Genomic DNA, 20,090 nt, shown 5'->3' on the forward strand with positions numbered 1-20,090 from the left:
TTTGTTTGGTTTTTTTTCCTGCTAATTCCTTTAATATTTTTATTTCATCCAGAAACCCAAGGTTTGTCCTTTGCAAGATACCGGTTAACACACAAAAATCTCTAGTTCACTTGACATTGATCTGGAGTACATCAGTAAGTTGAAGCGAGCCCCTGTAAGAAGGCAGTTGCAGGCTGCTACTGTCTGAAAAATACACCTTGATAATAAAAATACAGTAACCTGCTTTACAAAAACTCATCAGCTGCTCACTCAGTAAGTTCTTTGAGTGAGGGCTGTTTCGTGACACACCCACCCACTGTGTTCCCACTCGGGCTGCACTGCCTCAAGTAGCTCCATTGCACTGGCTCAGTAAACTTACAGGTAAGACAAGCACAATGTTCTCACCTAGCTGGCTGCCACTGGGCTTTTTGCCAATGCCTTGCCACATTTTCTAGCTAGGAAGAGAAAAATTTTTTACTGCCTTCTATTTTTGTACAAAATCTTCTCTATGATACCTTAATATGACACTAAGAAGCCACCAGGTACCTTATGCTCTGAGGGCAGGATCTACTTTAGATCCAGAGCAGCAAACTTTCCTTCAACCTAAAATTTGGAGGAGTTGATGCTAAAGGAGCGATATAATACTAAAGAGAAGAAAAAAGCAAAAGCCTACCAGTTGAGGTTATTTAACAGACCTTGAAAACCTCTGCTACTTTCTCCTGCACGTTTGTGCAGGGAGGGTAAATGCTCTCCTTCTATTCCAGCCTACCTTCAGCTTTTTCTTTTGCGTTCCCTGAGAATGGGATGTTTGTCTGTAGCCCATGATCAGGCACTTCTAGACTGGAGACATATGAAAGACACATTAGAAGGTCTTCTAAAATAGGAGGAAGGTTCTGTGTTCTTTTTCATATAAGTATCCCTAGAGTTATTTATATCTTCATCTTGTAGCAGCTAGCTGATTTATCACAACCTCCCAGAGTTAATAAAATGTCACAGCATGATCTATGTCCGTAATTGTGCAAACAGAGTGTTTTGTTATACAGCAGATTTAGCATTTAGCTAAATGTTTGCATCTCATGGAAGCATTGCAGCAGCAAAAAAAAGCCTTTATAAGAAGTCAAGGTGCTGCTAGAGAGAGAAGCACTGAGCCCAAATGACACAAACCCACTCTTTTTACCCTTCTTTATACTTGAAACAAATTCAGCGTATGTTATCTATATTGTTTGAAAGCATACAGTTGGATAGGGATTTGTCTTGAATGTGCTAATTCTTTGGCATTATCCTCTAAAGATTAAGGGAGTTTCTTACATAAAGCATAGGTAAACTCTGGTAACATTATCTTAATGGATTCTTGCCCTGTACCATTAAGAGGAGTTAGGAACACACTTTGCTTGACTGATGTGTTAGTTTCAAGCATGAATTTCTTAGGGGTGTATGGAATGGAAATAACAAAAATGGAATTTTTCCAAACCCTTTATAAAAATTGAAAATAAGTCAGCTGATTAAAATAATTTTCCTATGCAACTGACCTCTGTCAATTGAAAATGTTCCAGTTACCAAAATTAATTCCTTTTCAAAGGGAAAAGGTGGCTTCAAAATACAAAACTAAAGAGTTTCATATTTTTCTATAGCTGCTTTGCTGAAAGATAAAATTGACCAAAAGAATATTGGGAAAGAATGTGAAAAACTGCTCACCATATTTGCTTAACTCCAGCCTCGATTATCTGAAGTACTTTGGGGGAACTTATCACTGGTAACAAAGAAATATGCAGAATGCATTTCTCTTTGGGTTGTTTTTCTGGTAATATTGGCAGCAAAAGACATTCTCTAGTTAATTAGTACTGTGTCTGAACCTCTTCTAGACACACATAAATTGACTGAAATCAGTGCAAATCAGAAAAGTGAAAAATAAAGGAGGAAGGTTTGGGGGAGGGTTAAGACTTCCAGTAACCACTGCCTCAGCAGCTGGGAGCACAGGCCCTCCTAGTGTAGCAGCACCTCAGCTTCTCTTCAAGTCCTAATCCCCACACAGCAGACATGGGGAACTAAAGACAAGCTGCTGGCGGCATGCCGGAGGTAGGAGGCATAAGCTTTTCATCAGTGGGAAACCTGCATGCTGGGCCTGCTTGCAACTCGTAATACGTGGGAAGTACCGCATCACATCACACTAAGCTTTCAGGTGCATTCGGCACCTCATGGGCATCTGGTTGTAGCCTGGATTTATTGTGTAATTGAGGTAACTGATAACAGTATAACTAGAACTGTGTTCTGGCATATCTATGGAAGTTGTGTGGAAGTGTTCCGAAAACAATAATAGAAGAGAATAGGTCTTAGGATTTGGGGCGGGGGGCAGGGGGGCAAAAGATACAATGATAAATAGTATCATCTGTCAGTACACCCTACGTTTTGGGGAATGACCATGAAGCATTTTTATAGGCCTGTTTCCTCAATACTTGTTTAATTAAGAAAGGACAATGGTTATTAGCAATTCTTCATCCTTAATAGAGGATGCTGTATGGAACTTTCCACAAATGCTGTATCTAGCTTCTAAGTGAAGGAAACTGCAGTGTGATATGTTAATTGCAGGAATTCACACAGGTTGGAGCCACTGGAAATTTGCCTTCTGCAAAGCTATCTCTGTAATTTTTTTTTGGCTCAACTTCCATTCAGTAGTCAGGTGTTATTAATACTGAGCTCCAAGAGGTCCATCATGAAATATGGTGGCATTTTCAGTTGAACATTTTATCTTTATGGTAAGTTAGTTCTTTTGAATATTCCAAATTGATAGAAAAACTCTTTTTTAATTAAGTTCTTTGCTGTGCATGGCAATGGGTCAAAACCAGATGCTGTTATCCTGGGGCTATGAACCACATTAATTTATTTTTCTCCTTTTTTTCCTTTTTGAAAAGAGCTTAGTAACAAAAGTGTTTGTTTTCCTCATGCCAATCATAATGTCTTTGTAGTAGGATATGGTTCGTGGTTTGAACACGTGCAAGAGTTTTGGGAACATCACATGGATGCCAATGTACTTTTTCTCAAGTATGAAGATATGCATAAGGTAGGTTAGATGTAGCAAAAAGGTATTTTAATAATGTTTAGCATCATGGTGTTTAAAATATGTAAAGTACAGAATTAGCTTCTTATGTCCATATTTGGGCTCCCTAATGTCTGATACCATTTTTAAAATATTGGCATTCAGTAGCTTCTGTGGACTTTTCAGCATTTTCAGAAACCTAGTAATTTACTCAGGAATCTGCCTGCATCCATGGGCACTAAGGTACTCACAGAGAAGGCAGAGGGGTGTGTAACTGTTCAGTGCTTGTTACAGTCAGCCCTGGGCATTAATTTAAAAGAAATGTCTTGCTGTATGTGTTGTATCAATGAGGAAAAAAGGATATCATCAGGGTTTTGCCCTATATATTTGGCATTTGTTCTGGTTATTTGGTTGTTCTTACTGTCTTCTGTGAAACAATGTTGAAAATAATTGGGGATGATCGTGTAGCATAAGGTGAACATAATTATTGGGTCCTTACAGTATGCTGGCCAATAAATCCACTTTATTTTTAATCAGAAGTTCAGTGGAAAAAACTACATAGAACATTGGTTTTCATTTTCTGTTGCAATAATATATTTCTGAGAATTAATGAAAAGACTTCAAAATGTTTATTTGACTGGAAAATTAATGCAAACATAGGAAAAACCCAGCTGCTATCTCTAAACCTACAAAAGGGCAAAACCAGGGTAGAACTCAATAAAGCTGAGTAAATCAGAATGTCAGCTTTACTGAGCCTTCTGATGGAGTGGGGTGCTAAAGGAAGGTGTAATACAGTCAGAAAAATTAGAACAGTTTAATAGAAATTATTTCAAACCCATGGTTTTGAATAATTATATCTTCCTAGCTGGGCTCACTGATGAATGCTTCTGAAAGCCGGTGACCTCACAGTATCTTTCTGCTTCCTGATAATCATTGTTACTTTGTCTTGCAACTCCAGAAGTCTTACTCATACTGAGGAACCCTGGAGTTCTGGATATATAAATGAATGACTGCTTATCCTCAGAGTCCACCTCACTAGATCCTTTCCATATACATGAATGCAGTCCCAGAGCTAACAATGAAGGAAGGGTTGTTCTAACATTTGTAGACATTTAGTTTACCAAGATCAACATCAAAGTAACTTTTAATTCCTCCAATACACTTGTATTCCAAAGTGATCAGTTAAGGATGTGGTGTTGTCTGAAGTGGGAAGCATCACACTTACTTTGCAGTTCCCTGTTCTAATATTTGAAGAGATGAGCTTACATGATTGTGTTCTCTGCCGACCTGTCTTACCCTAATTACTTGGAATGTGCTTATTTTCAGCAAATTGAAAGGTAGCAAAATTTTTAAGGCAGTGGTGTTTCTACAATTTCCGCATTTGTATTTTTTCCCACTCATCAGGACATAATTTATTTTGAAATATTTAAACTAATTTAAAAAAGGTAATTTAAAATATTGTAAAATAAACTATTTTTAAATACTCTCTTACAGGACCTAGCAACAATGGTTGAGCAACTGGTGAGGTTCTTAGGAGTTTCTTATGACAAAGCACAGTTGGAATCCATGGTGGAACACTGCCATCAACTCATTGATCAGTGCTGTAATGCAGAAGCACTTCCCGTTGGCAGGGGTATGTTTAAAACCCACAGTAAAACTCTTATTGTGGAAGTTGCAAGAGGCAACTGATGACTTAGTAACCTCCAGGTTGGACTAAGATGTTGGCAAAACATTGCTGTGTAAATGATGGAAGGAAATCCACTGTTGGTACAATTTGGGGGTTTGTTTGTTTTGAGATAAAGTCAGGTAGAAGTGACTGAAAAGGATGGAAACATCCAAGATCAACAGTGTATATTCAACACCATCTAAACCACTCTGTTAGAGAGTCTTTGGCTTACTTCAGCAGATAGAGCTATTCTTGCTGAGATGACTGCACCGCTCCTGCTGACCTTTGGCATGTCAAAGCCCACACAATTTCATAGTTTAGCCTTGCCCAAGCCCTTGTGTTTAAGTATGTCAGATTTTCTAGAATAGCAGATAATTCTTATTTGAAGGCGTCAAATGACAAGGAGCGGTAGTTTTCCTTATGAGCTTTTATTGTTTTCTACCTCAGCTGTTTAAGATTTGCCTAGCTTCTAGATATTTATTCTGGTGAGGTCTTTCTCTAGGAACCTGAAGTGCCCTTTAAACTGCTGATATATCTGTCCTTTGATAATGTCAAGAAATCAAGTCCTTTCTCAGTCTTCCTTCTGATAAGCATGATAAAATGACCTCAGTAAGTCTCCCTCAAATTATTTCCTGTAGGCTGCTTTACTGCACTTAACAGTTCTTTTTAAAAATGAGGGCATAAAGTCAAGATGGAGAGTTCCTGTGCCAGCCTCACAAATGCCTTATCCAGGCATAAAATCACTTTATCCACTGATTTAATCCAGTTCTAACTGGAACTTTCTCTCCCTGTTTCCCTTGTTTGTCCATCCATGGCCACATTGGCACTTTTTGCCAAAGCATCATACATGAAGCATGTGCTGTTTATTGTGACACCGAAGTCCTTCCAGAGGAACTAATTTGCAGGTTCTTGTCCCTTACCCAGGGAGCATGACCTGAGTACTCTGTTCGTAGGTTTCTGTGTAGGAGCCCTTTCCATACTACCTCTCTCAGCCAATCTTCTTGTTACCTGCAGATTTTATCAGCTGTAATCTTTATAATTATTCTCAAATCTCTGATAAAAATACCAAATATTGTCAGTCCTTCTTGACTACTAACTTTGAGTTAGCCAGTTGTTTATTCATTTGTTGTGTTTTGTTGACATTATATAGTTCTATTAAAACCACTAAAATCACATGCCTTACGAAAGTCTATTACATATTTGCATTCACCTTTAACCAGTCACACGATAATCTTGCCAACACTCAGGTTTGTTTGAGAGCAAATTTGCTTTCCCATGAAAGCAGGTTTACTGGTAATCTGTACTACCTTAGCGTCTTTCTTGGCAGAGCCCTATGCCAGTTTTACATTACTCAGCTCAGACTATTATCAGAGTAACTGATGCAGGATGAGTTGTCCTGTTTATATGTTGGCACAAACATCTTAGAATGTCATACTTGGGAAAAAGCCATTGCTCAGACCTCCTTGCTTTTATCTGTGACTTTGCACACCTGGTATGGAAAGGCTCTTAGTACGTTATGTAGGAGTATACACTCCAATTATTACAGTAGGACCTGGAAAACAGATTCCTATGGGCAGTTCTCTGTCATAACTGTCATATGGTACCTCTTTTTGCCCCAGCCCACTTATGGTATGGTAAATTATGGCTTCTTGAAATAAATATCTCAAGTTTGCTGGCTTGAGGTAAAATTTGGTCTGGTGGAAGGTGTCCCAGCCCATGGCAGAGGGGCTGGAACTAGATGATCTCTAAGGTCCCTTCCAACCCAAACCATTCTATGATTCCATGATTCCAGTGAAGACAAAGGAGTTTGTAGTTTCACTGAAAGACCTAATCTATTGCTTGTAGTTTCTGGTGGAATCTCTACTGAATGGTGTGTTTTCCTGCTCTTGGTTATCTTGCTTTCAACTCCCATCTTACCATCCCCTTACTACTTCAAACTGAAAATTCAGCATGTAATACAACTTGAATCTTATGTGAAAACAACAGACCATCTCATTTGCAGTAGGATTTTACGGCCCGTTGCCTAACTGATTACCAACCTACTTCTCTGCTATGAAGGCAAGATCACAAAATTATGAGTCTGGTAAGACATCCTGAGAGCCTTGATTAAAGTGTTCTGTGTCAGTGCAAGATTTTTACAAACGACAGAGACGTGTTCCCTTCTGTTGACTTGCATGAAGTAACACAGAATCCTAGGTTTGTTCCTAACCTCCATGATCTGGAGATTTGTGGAGCAGCAGCAGTGCTACATGCCATCCACAGTCCAAATCCTGCCCCTTTGTCCAGTGAAAGCCAGGAAGGCAGCTGTGAAACAAAAGTGAGGTAGTAACACAAGAGAAAAGGACAGAGCCGCTGGTGGGACCTTCTACAGGCAGAAAGGTCAACTACTGCCTCTGCTGGCCAGCGCATCTCCATCCAGGTAAACAGGGTGATGCCCACTTTTGCTGCCTGCACCCTTCTGGATGTGGTGTTAGCCTTCACTGTTCTGTAGTGGAGCCTGCAAATCTCCAGGCAAGGGTCAGAGCCTCTTATTTATACTGTCTACAAATCTTTCAAAAAGAAGCCTCCATTTTGTAATAGAGAAGGAAGGGAGCTACAGCAGTTAATGTAATATTTTGTCCTTTGTTCACTGTGTGCTTTTTATTAAAAATATCCTTATTTTGAATTTCTTTTGTTCGTTGTCTCTTGCTCTTACAATATTTTGTTACTTCAGAATGCAGCTTCATTAACAGTGCTTTGTTCCTTCTCTGTTCGTTTCTGTGACAAAGAATGGTGGCAATAACATGACAGCTTATTGTAATTTGTTTCAAATATTTTTAATTTGACATTAGTTACATTTACTTTATTATTTTGCTTTATTTTAGTTCTTCATTTTTTTTCTTTTAGCACATTGATCTTTACTCTGAAGATAACCCAGAGCTGCTGTGAAAGCAGAGCAATGATTAGATATGTTACTTATATTTGACTCTTATCACATCATAATTTACACAGTTGCATGATTCAAATCATAAACCAGGTGGGTGACTTTTTGACAAGCTCTCAATTCATATGGTTAAAAAAAAAAAGAGATGTTACAAATAGTCCACTGCATATGTCCTTTATAAAACTTGTCATTTGTCCATACATGTTGTTTGGGAGATTCTGAAGTAAAAGGCTTATCTTTCCCAAGCAGAGGAAGAAAATGTTTTGTTATCATTATTGAAAAGGAAATACAGGCTTTTATGTTTCATGCTGTACTTTATGCAATCATAGTTGCCGGAGCAAAATTGAAATCAGTATAAGATGTTTATGATTGCAAGCATTTTCTTAATGCTTTTTTTTGATACAGGAGAAATTTGGTGAAAACAATAAATTATGCGTTTTCAGTCAGTTTCAGGTTCTTCTGATCTTTGGATCCTGAAAACAAACCAGAACACTACAGTACCCTCAGGAGTTATAGGAAAATCCCAACTTCATAAAACAGCCCTTGCCACACATACTACACCGTCCTGTTAATATGTCATTTGTAGATGTTTCAGACAGTTTTGTCTTTGGACTCGATTATAGAGTTGCTGCATAAAAGCAATGGTAATTAAATTAAACGGGTATTCTTCTTATGCATCAAATGCATAATTAAGCTCCCTGCATGTAGTTTTGTTCTTGCTGTTATGATAAACTCTCTGGTAGCATAGTCCCAATTCTCCTTTCATTTATTCCAGTCGAACAAGCCTGGATTTTTTGTTTATTTATATCCAGTATAAATGAGAAGAGAAACGGGCCTCTCAGTCTGGTTACTCCATGGGGCTTATTCACCATCAAGTAACCCTGGCTGACTTTGAGTTAAATAAATTTTGGGCTGCAGTGAAACAGCGGTTAAGGGGGCTGCAGCCTTTGACTGGTGGGTTCAGCAGTGTCATCAGGTTATGTTACTGGCTGGGTTCGGTAGAGTAAAAGAATACTCCATACAAGTCAAAAGTGTTCAGTGTCCATATTGTATCCACCAAAAGCTTCCTAATCTTCATGTACAAAATGAAAATTAAAATGACACAAACTGGGTGCAGGGCACTTGTTCTCTTCTATAGGTATACTCTAGGCACTCATAATTAACAAATAATTCTCTCCAGATTGAGAATTGTAAATTCTTCTGTGGAACTTATCTTTAAACATAAAATAATAGAAATTAGTAATGATAATATTACATCTCAATAATCAGAGTTCAGTAATTGTTTAACACTCTGTATTCCACATACCTTTTGGATAGTTCTCTGACCAGTGTATGCTGAAGGCACAGTAATTTTGAAATGTGGTGGTGTTAGCTGTTGGAATTATTAAGTAGCTGTAGTTCGCACTGAAACCAGAAATCCACTTTTAAATTAATACCCAAACCAAAATCTGTAACCATTTCTGATTAAGGCTTGAGCAAAATCTCCCCAAAATCAGAATTCTTCCTGTATAATACTCACCTGGTGCAGACAAGGTATATGGGACTTATTTTAAGGCTTTGCAAGGGTTGTAGCAGGGGAACTGCGTGAGGCAGTGAACAGCCTTAGGTCTCACTGAGCTTTCAATGAAAGCTAAGACTGATTGGCTGCTCACAGATGATACTTGGAGCCCTGCACAATGAAAATGTAGATATTTGGTGGCCTGTTATGTCCGCTTTCTGACTTGTGTTCCTTCTCTGTGTTGCAGGACGAGTTGGGCTATGGAAAGACATCTTCACTGTTTCAATGAATGAGAAATTTGATTTAGTTTATAAACAGAAGATGGGGAAATGTGACCTCACATTTGATTTTTATTTATAAAAAATGCATGCATGCGATATCCAAATATAGCTAGAAGTGCTTTATGCATTCATTTATTACCTGCTGGACAAACTACCGTAGCTATTATGTGTAACAAGATTTAAAGAAAGAAAAACAATCTAAGTAAACCATATCAGATACAATTATCTTTGATCCTTAACAGCTGTTTATCTTCTAGTATTTTAATCCTTTGTCCACATGCAAGAACTTACTAGACAATACTAGAAAATTCAGCTGTTATGGAATGTATTATATACGTATAAGGTATGTATCATATATGCAATTCGAATGTACACCTTTTCAGCCCCACATTGATTATTTAATGTGTTTTATAAAAGCTTTTCACTAGAACCTAAATAAATGTCCTCAAACCAAATAAAAAATTATTTCAGAGGGAAACAAGTAACAGGCCAAAACTGTATGCTAGAATGATCTCAGGGGTTAATCGTCACATTTATTTTTATAGCAGGTATATCAAGTATAAATAAATCCCATTCCAAAAGAGTAACTGATCAAAGTGGGGTTCACATTAGGTTCTGCACACCCTTAGCTGTATAATTTGAGTAGGTTCTGTGCACTGGCGTACTCTGCAAGACAGGCTTTGTTACAAAACAGAGCTGTGATTGTCACTCTAATCTTAAAACCCACCCATGCTTTCATGGATGACAGCACACAGCTGTCTTCCTGATGGATAAAGTTCCAGCTCCCTGCTGAAGGTCAGTGAACAGGAGTTTCTTGAGCTCTCAACTCGAGTTCATTCCCTCAAAATGGGACTTGAAAACAGGGCACCTGGTGCAGGGTCTTTCTTGAGGAATCACTCTCTGACCCGTATCGCTTTCCTGTGTAGATGTGAATTTCACCCATTAGATACAGTAAGAGAAGATAAGGTGCTGGATATCCTCTAGTTCCAGTCAAAGTTAAGGGCGCCCAGCGCTGTTTATAGTTTGTGCTACTGGACCCCACCAGGCCTAAGTTGAAGATGAATATACGTGCCAGTGTAAGCAGGCAGAGGAAACAGCAGCACTGAAGGAAGGGAGTTTAAAAACGTGCCACCAGGTGGGAGTATTGCACAAATATTCATGCGGAATACAGTTTCCGTAATTGTTAGCTGTGACTGGTCTGGATTATAATCAGGGTTCAAGTTTATTTCTGTATCTTTTTTTTTATTCTCTACAACAGGTACGCAAACAGCCTGAAGCAGGCTACTATCACTATAAAACTCTCCGGAATTGTTTTATTGTTCTGTTAGGTAATGAAATCTATGCTTTTTAGGTTCTCAGCTGCAGGAGGCCCGTTTTTGCTAGTCAAACATTCAGGCTCGCCAGAAGCTGTGAGGAAGGACTAGCAGATTTTTAGTGTTTCGGTTCTGTTGGGAAACTAACTGTCAGTTCAGCAACTGGCAAGTGGTGTAGCATGATGTGGCTTGACAGCACTTTTCCTTGTATATTTGTGAGTGAAAATGCTTTCAGTGAAATTTTATTTCTATTTTTATATTTTTAGTACTGTATGAATATTAAGCACTACACATTATACTTCTGTGCTTGCTTGCTTATTGAATAAAAGATGTGTTCCATGCATTGTGGTTTGCTCATTTTCTAGACCTCCTACTCAGGCCAGGTAGTCTTAGTACAAACCAGAGATCCTCTCCCCCACCCACACCTCCGAACTTAAGACAAGAACCACAGAAAGGTGGCATCCACTCAAACCACCATCTGACCCAATGAACTGTCTCTGACAGGGGCCTGTAACAAATGCCTGTGCAAGAGGACACCGGAGAGCGCAGGACTCAGAGCATCTTTGTCTTTAATAGTCCTCAACAGGGTTTTCTTCCCTTCATGCTGCTATTGACAGCATCCCATGGCAGTGAGTTCTTAATCTAAATACACGCTGTGTGAAAAAGGACTTGTTTGCTTGGAGACTGGCACCAGACGGTGTAATCCGGTGTTCGTTAGTTCTCACATTATGATAGATGATACACAGTCACTGTTCAATCCTTGCAAGGCTTTACATGCTTTTATCCTACACCTCTCAGGCAACTCCATGCTGAGGAGTCCTAATTGTCTCTGTCATACAGGAGACCAAAACCCACAAACTACAACGAGCTGCAAGAAGACAGGAGTAAGAGAATTCCTTCTTGCTGCAGAGGAAGACAAAATCTCCCCACAGGTCCTGCAGATCAGAGTCAGAAGAAAATTTCATTAGCACCAAAAATCTACTTAAGTCACTTAATCCCAAGGACATATAAGCAATACAGCCTTACTGGCTGCGTAAAAGGCTTCTCGCATTTCTGAAGATGCCAGGGCATCCCGCTCCCGTTCCCAGGTGTAGCCTGCCTCCTTTGCTATGGAAGATGACCAGCCCCCAAAGCCAAAAATGTTCTAAGGCCACCTTTTTAACAGCCAGCTGCATACACGTGCCATTGCCAAACAGCCTGTGCAGAGGGCGACCAGCTACTAGGCTGGAGGGGGAACAGCTAGTTTGGCAAAAAAAGCCATTTCCTTATCATAGAGACTAATAGCCTCTGTGACAATCTATTGTGCGCCTACTGCTATGCTGGGACTGCTTGTTTTAGACAACAAAGTTGCTGTGTGGCAGGAATCTGCTTTCTAGGACCAGAAAGACTGTCCTCAGCCAGAGCTGTTCTTTACCCCTTGACTCCATTGCTTTCTGTGCTATTAGGTGAAAATCATCTAAAAGGCGAAAGTCTGGTCAAAGCCCATTCCCACATAAACCATGCTGGAATTCTACCTTTGGGTCTCTAGTCCTTGAAAGCATTTCAGTCTCTCTATTAAAGCCTGTCAGTAGTAAGCACCTTCCTATTTTGACAACTTGAGCTTTCAGGACTTGGCCAAATGTCACCGTGACTCTCTCTAGCCAAACACAGACACCCCGTGGCTAAGCACCCCAAATTGTCTCTGGAGAGACTGCCTCATTGTTACAAATGCACTGCAGATGAAGAACAAAAATACCAGAAAACCACAAGAATGGTTTTTTCCTCCCCTCGGCATTCAGATTTGGTAAGCTGCTCCTGCTGAGGTAACTGCTGCAAAGTTAGCGTGCTAGCGAGATTTATCATAGTTATGCAGCTGGCAGCCCATTTAGTGATCCAAACCTGCAAGGCACAGGGAGGATTTGGATGGCTTCATTGCGATGGCGTTTCAGATCACCAACAGGCGAACCCCTTTCCCGTAAAGCACTGAGAACCCTGAGCGTTAGTTCAAACCTGGCATCATTGGCCATATACCTTCATGGATATACCAAATATACCACCTCAGTGGACCAGTCCGTCACTATGCAGGTGCACATCAAGAAGTAGCCGAAAGACCTTAGATGTAAGGCCCCAGAAAGCCCCAGGGCTGTGGGCAGCAGCGTTGTGGCTCCTGGCTATCCACCCCTGCAGCTGCAGCCAGCGGGGTGCCTCAAATGCCAGCAGCATTAAGTAGCTTGCCTCAGCAAGAGCCCTCCAAAACGTTACGGTGAAGGAGCTGAGGGGGAACTAATCTAGGTAAGAAATTTTTGCTCGGTTCTGTGTAGAAAAGGTTTAAGCGTTCATTGCAGTGAAGTTGGGCAGTAAAGAGGAAAGACAAGAAAGCTAATGAGTAACTGTTAACGATTGTCAGCACTTCTGTATAAGCATCACAACACAACATGGCACCAATAGTTCTGGCAATAACTATGAAGATTTACAGGCTTGAGTCACTGTTATTATAAGCCATTCAGTCTTGCCTGGGCTATAAATAACACCACACAGCAAAGGTTTGGAGGGAGGGTTTGCACAGCATTTGCCTCTCTAGTCAGAGGAAAAAGGCTAAACAGAGATTCAGCTGAATCAAATAATATTAACAAAAAAAAATGCCAAACTCAGTGACCCCACTCATGGGAAAGCCACAGTACAGAAACGATGATATCTAATCTCACTGCATCCTTCTCAGCTGCCGGTGTGCTCGCTACATAATACATTTGATTTCTTTACCGCAGGATCTGCACACGGGTGTCCTCTAGTGTTTGAATTATAAAACATATGCAGATGAGTATTTTCTGCTACCTGTCACGGTGTATATCATGCAGATAGAACAGAATAATTGCAACAAAGAATCAGCTTAAATCTGGCAATGGCAAGGGTGTCTGCGAAATTAACACCCTCATTTAAAAATAAAGCTCACGCAGATTTCAGCATAATGAGGTTTAGACCCCAAATGCCGAGTCATACTCCAGTAAAAACTGCCGTTCTATCTTCAGGGAGTGCAAGAAAGTCCTGATACACCGGTGCCACTCTGTCCTGCTCTATCTGCATATAAATCACCCCTCTAAAAGGTGGGAGAGCGATGGCAAATTCTGCAGGCAGGCTGGAACAACGCCTCTTCCCGGATCTCAGGCTTGAATCATACACACACAGGTGGATGTAACTTCCAGTGTCCTGAAAATGTCCGAGCTCTGTGGTCTTTAAAAGTGATTGTGAGAAAAGTTTACAAAAGTGCAGGGCAATTTTCTGTACTTTAGGACCCCAATGTGTGGGGAATTACTATTAGCAGTGTAGGACTCCTTACCATAAACTAGTTTTAGAAACAGTGAAGCTGTTGCGTCAATGGAATATAGAAAGGAGAAGCCTTTGTACTCCCTGCTCATGCAGGAACCTAAATGAGGTTCCTTGGGTAAGCTGTGCTGTGCCAGTGTCATTTTTCTGGATTTTGCCACCTCATCAACGATTAAAATTGTAAAGCCATGCAAGAACTTTTGCTGGAGTTCTCACTGTGCACAGATGACAAGCCCTGGCAATGCACGCTAGAGTAGCTTTAGAAGCTACCACCTCCAGCTGTCCACTCTGCCTCCCTGCCAGAAACGGCCACCGTGGAGGACAGACAGCAGAAGCAAATGTGTGCTGGCTCCTCAGCTGCTGTAATTTACAGGCTGACATATTAACTTAAACTGATATGGATGGTGTTTCAGATAATAGGCTGGTTTGTGAACTGCAGCTGCAAGGAACCAAAGCATGTCCTCGGCTGCTGCCCTGGCTTGCAGGTGATCTCCCAGGTCCTTGTCAGAGCTCTTCTGGAAGTGCTCTGCAATCGGCCGAATGCAGCCTCAACTTAGGAACAGTCTGTTTCACATATGGACTGGGTGTAACCTTGGAAAGATGGTCTATAAAGATGGAATCATGTTCTTCAGCAAGAAGAGGAGACAGATCCACACTGCCACATGGAGTGAATTAACTAAAACCCACTTTTGGAAGGAATATTGGTTTGTAGGAGGGAGTGCTGCAATAAGACATGCTGTGTGACAGCATTGCAAGATGCAGAATGAACAGTAACGTAATGGCAGCTGACTGCTCAGACCGATTCCAATCACAGCCACTAATATGCCGACTTGCCTGATATGTGTGGTAGAAGCAATACTCAAAGTAGCTGCCACCCAGACGTTAAATCCACTGTCACCATCTCTGTCACATACTCAGCTTTTGCCAGCACTGAATATAAGATGACAATTTAATCCTCACACGCAGATAACAGTAACACAGCTGGTGTAACAGTGTGCTAAGACTTCAGCCCTTGCAGGCCTTGCATCTACTTTCTTACAGCTTTGGAAAAGAGTCACTCATAAAATACGTGACAGCTCTAAGAACTCAGCACAAGTGAACCAATTAGAACAGAACGAGACCCACGGAAAATGTTTAGATTTCAAGCTCCACTAGGAAGACAGTATTTTATTTTTGCCTGTACATCACATAATCAAATGGTTGGAGCTTAATAAGTATACAAAAATTTACCAGAGGAAACAAAGGTGATGATGAATATCCCCCACTCAGTGCTTGCACCACTCCAGATTTTAACTTTTCCCAGGTTATTTGTGTACCACTCTCGTTTGCTTCTGCACCTTAATTGCTTCTGGTGCTGCAAACCCTCCAAAAAGGCAGTTCTAACCCTACTGAAACCGATAATCCTGGAAATGCTGCAAAAGACTTTCAATTCCTGGGATTGCCACCATACCATAGTTGGTAGGATTTAAACCCAGAGAAGAAGACCACAGTGGGTTTCCAGTTCCGTTCTTTAACCACCCTGCTTCAGCCACACACACTTAGGGTCAGTATCTTTTAACAGCCAGACCCTTTGGATATGTTCATTGTTCCTTCAGTAAATCCCAGTGAGATTAGAGACTAAAACTAGTTCTGACTTTGTTTTAATTACTAAAGATCTGTGTAAGCCTGTGTATTCTAAACAGGATGAAAAAGGAATATAAACTAAAATATGATGTGGGCCAATTCAAGCTGTAAACATTTGATTTTTAACCATGCAAGTATGGAACGTTTGGTCACTTTTTAACTCAGTAATCTGGGGCAATTTACATGAAGTCTTTGAAAGGAAGAAATAATTTCAAAACTATTGGGGTTTTTTTCTAGCAATAGCTGTGATGCTGCATACAACCATTACATTCTTGCAATCTTATATATTTCTGCTCAAGTTATTATCTCTAAATAAGTACTACCACCAAATTCAAAGGGCCCACATGAAAGTTAAATTGCATGCATAAATATCTTTGGGAATCAAAGCTTTAATGTGCCCTACAGGGCATCAGTCTACATCAAGAACTACTGAAATACTGAACTTGTTCATGGACTTTTGAAAATAGGAAGTGTTAACAGTTAATTGCTGATGTGTGGCTAGTCTGTCTGGATGCTGCAAGAGGCTGTATTTGTTCCAGACAACAGCTACAATATAGTTTTGAAGTAATATCCTTCAATTTATCAAAAAAAAAATGCCAAAGCTTAGGGACAGCCTTAGATTAAGGCCTCTTTTCTCATGTTAGACTGCAATAATGCATGCAGTCCTTTTGGAACTAAAAGGACTTAAATCAAGACTGGCAATACCCTACCAATACTTTACCTGGGTCACCACACCATGCAAAAGTATATCTTTTATATTGAGTCAAACCTTAAAGGGCCCAATTTCTCACTAAAATGCTCAATGAAACCTTAAACCAAAAGCACTCACACAACAACTGGGCAAGCAGGTACTAACACCCCCTCGGCTGCTCCTCAGTCCTGCCTCTGGCCAGCAGGCACACCATGGCCACGGCCACCAGAGCCGCGCCTGGGGACGGCTGCCAGTTCCCTACGTGAGCCTCCTTCCGAGGGCTGCAACGGGCCCTGGACTGCTACTAGCCCAAAGCCTGGGAGCCGGGGGTAGTTGTAATGGCTACCACAATGGCTAGTTGTGGGGATCCCCCTGCCCCACTGGGGCTGGCCAGCAAAACACCTGCCTCCCTACATGAGGGAAGGCTTTAATCACTTTGATTAATCACTTTAATTTTCAGTCGTCTAATGATAAGCACAGCCTGAAGCAAGGCAGAAGCGCTGCGCAGATCGCTTGCACCGGACTGCTCTGGGGGCTGGGGTCAGGGGCTCGGCTGGCACAGGGACTTGCTGCAAGGGCGGATGGAAAGGTGCGCCTGAGCTTTGTGCTGTGTCAGGGTGAGGGGCTGCAGGTTTGGACTGAAGAAAAGACAGTGTGGCTGCTGAAATCCTCTGCTGTTATGTTCAAGGGGAGTAAAGAAAGAAAAAAAATTACCTTAGGATTGAGGCCATCCCTAACTGCCCCTGATAAAGAAGAATCTGGTTTACGTATGGTTTATTACACAGTCCTGTTTGCCAGGAGTTCTTTCTCCTCTTCTCTGAAGCACCTGAAACAGAGAGGCTTTATAGTTCAGGACCTTTATGGGCCAGTAGTCTGTCACTGCAGCCCAACTTAGAGCATGTCCTGATAATCAGAACAACCTGCTCCACACTGAGGAAGTACAGGGCTGCATAGGAGTCAGCCTCTGTGCTATTGAACGTCCTTATTTAATGTGTTGCAGGTTGGATTTAACTCTGGGGGAAGTTCTGCCTTTGGGACACAAAATTACACAGTCTCTGAGCTCAGAATATATGAAATTCTCTTTGCAAAATAAAATGCACATCCTGTAGGTTATCTCAGTTTTTGCATTACCCGTCAGAATCACACCCTGTATTTGCTGAAAAGCCATCATCTGCTATAGCAAGAAGGTTATCACCACAGCTTAAAGAGGTGCCAGGTCCCTGCCTGATCGGTTGGAGGTTCATTTCCAGCTGTACCACCTTGTTTGATAAACACAGGAACAAGTGAATATGCTCAGCCACTTGAGTAACATTAGACCTTTTAAGGGGCAGGGCCCTTAGAGGTGATTTGTCTGCACGGAAGACACGCATGCCAGAATCCAGGAAGCTCTCCTTACTGTGTCGCACAGGGAGAGCTTACATTCAGGAAAGGATACCATATCTAAGTGATTGTTCATTCTTTCTAGAGAGCTTTCATGTTTATTTGCTTCTGGTTTGCACTTTCCATAAAACAAGTGCTACTACTGTTTTCCCTGGATTGTATGAAGCAAGGGGAAAACTTCTCTGGTCATCATCTGGGTAGGGTAAAATCTGGCTCTAAGTGGTTGATGTTTCTAGAGTCAGCCACTTCCCCTCGAGCCATGGAAAGAGAATAGGGAGAAGTAGCAACTGGAGACTGAGAATATATCAATTAAGGATTTCATAATTGGAGTTAGGGATGCAAGAAAAGGAAGACAATGAGAAGAAGTAATCTTTACAGTGGATAGTCTGTGATTTGCACACCAGAATTTTTCCTATGGCTAACAAACAGGGGCAAAGATACTGCATGCCTCAGAGACAGGGAGCTCCAGGAAGAGTTATGAGGTGGAAGATAACGGTGACTTCCCAGGAAGCCCCTGCTCCACTCATCATTTGGTTCCCAGGGTGACTTGCCCTGTGTATTGGGTGTAGGTGTCAAGGTGTTGGTAGAGGGGAGCTGCAGGGGCAACCTCTGTAAGAAGAGGGCAGGGGCTGCCCTGTGCCAGACACAGCCGCTTCCAGCTGGCTCCAACAGACCCACTGTGAGGCACAGCTGAGCCCATCAGCTGTGGGGCATCTGTGAAAGCATATTTAAGAAAGGGTAAAAATACATCACAGCTGTGTGAGAGAGAGGAAGGAGGGGAAAGAAAGAAGCACAAGAAGCTATCCTCAGACAACAAAGCCTGAGAAAAAGGGAAGGGGGAGGTGCTCCAGGTGCAGGAGCAGAGTTTCTCTCCTGGAGACCATGGAGAAGCAGGTACTCCCCTGCAGTGTATGGAGTGGACCACGGTGGAGCAGATATCCATACCGCAATGCTCAGAGGACCCCACATCAGCACAGGTGGGCATGTCTGGAAGGAAGCTGCAGCCTGTGGAGACCCCATGCTGGAGCAGTTGATGAAGGACTGTAGCCTGTAGGACGGAGCCACATTGAGGCAGGGGAAAAGCATGAGGAAGCAGTGGCAGAGGGGAACTGTTACGGACTGACTGCAACCCCTGTTCCCCAGCCCCCTGCAACACTTTGGGGAGGAAGTAGAAGAGCTGGGAATGAAGGAGTGAAGTTGAGCCTGGGAGAAGGGGAGGGTGGGCAGAAGGTGTTTTAGGTGCTTTGTTTCTCGCCATCCTATTCTCTTTTTACTTGGCAGCAAATTAAATTAACTTTCCCCTGGATTGAGTCTGTTTTACCTGTTATGGTAACTGGTGAGTGATTTTGCTGTCTTTATCTCAACCCATGAGTTTTTCCATCTAATTTTCTCCCCCGTCCTGTTGAGGAGGTGGAATGAGAGAGCGGCTGTGTGGGCATTTGGCAGCCAGCCCAGGTCAACCCGCCACACTGTGAAAGCCTCTGGAAGCCCATTTCAGATCATACAGGACCTTATAGTCTGATGTGGCTCTGCTGCTGGTTGTGTGCTGTAACCCTGTCATGAGAACAACAAATTGTGTTGGAGCCATAAACTGTTCACCCTTGATCTGCATGGGGGAATTCATAGTCTTAATTGTTCTCTGACAATTGCAGAGACTGACACTCTTTCAAGGGGAATAAAAAGAAACAAAAGACAAAGTTACAGTGATCCTTTTACTTCAGGTTACATAAAAAAATGTGTTAGGCTTTAAAAAAAGGGGGGGGGAGCTAAGAGAAAGTAAAGGTGAGGCTTGCTATCTGTCTTGCCAACACAATACAAAACAGTGAAGCTTTCAGAAACAAATAGAAAAAGTATTCTATTCTAAGGCTTAGTTTATCCTTCCAAGAAAAGAAAAGGATGTGGTCCTATGGTTCTGTCTGAAACAGTGTAACAGATCCTCATTATTCTGTTAGTTAGAAACTGCCTTCTAAGTTCTATCTAAACTGTCCAGAAATATGTTTATAGCATTTGCAAGATCCATCCATCTTGTAACTACAGCGAAACATGCCTCAGATGCAGGAATTTGGTATGTAGACACTTGTGAAACTCTGATCAATTAAATTATTGAAATGAGAAGAAATAAGGGCCAAATCCCTTAGTGGCTATAAATGCTGTAATTCTCCTGAAGATAGGAAAGCAAGCAGAGCTATTCTGATTTATGGTAACTGAGGATCTTGCCCTCTTACTAGTCGGAGTGTACTTAACAATATAAGCAATGGATCTGATTTATGACTTTTTATGCACCGGTGTGGATTCCAAGTAATATATAAATCAGCAACTATTCAGTGCAGGTAAGTTATTCTTGATTCGTGCACTGATATTTTGCAGGTGTAAAGGCAGTGTAAGTGAGAAGAGAGGATAGG

At 41.4% G+C, this 20,090-nt stretch overlaps 1 protein-coding gene across 2 annotated transcripts in view; it reads left to right on the forward strand.

The window, feature by feature from the left end:
* Positions 1–11,035, forward strand: part of SULT4A1 (sulfotransferase family 4A member 1) — a 30,483-nt gene extending 19,448 nt beyond the window's left edge. The window contains exons 5-8 of one of the 2 annotated variants that reach the window (XR_012663585.1): positions 2,943–3,037; positions 4,508–4,646; positions 7,566–7,695; positions 9,348–11,035. Coding sequence is in view for 1 of the 2 variants with exons in the window: in XM_075112872.1 (XP_074968973.1) it covers positions 2,943–3,037; positions 4,508–4,646; positions 9,348–9,460 (347 nt within the window). In the remaining variant the exon portion in view is untranslated. The remainder of the gene's footprint in view (positions 1–2,942; positions 3,038–4,507; positions 4,647–7,565; positions 7,696–9,347) is intronic. The other variant, XM_075112872.1, reaches the window with a different exon arrangement.
* The last annotated feature ends 9,055 nt before the right edge of the window (positions 11,036–20,090 follow it).

The sequence above is a fragment of the Phalacrocorax aristotelis genome, chromosome 1, assembly GCF_949628215.1.
Source record: "Phalacrocorax aristotelis chromosome 1, bGulAri2.1, whole genome shotgun sequence".
Taxonomy (NCBI): Eukaryota; Metazoa; Chordata; class Aves; order Suliformes; family Phalacrocoracidae; genus Phalacrocorax; species Phalacrocorax aristotelis.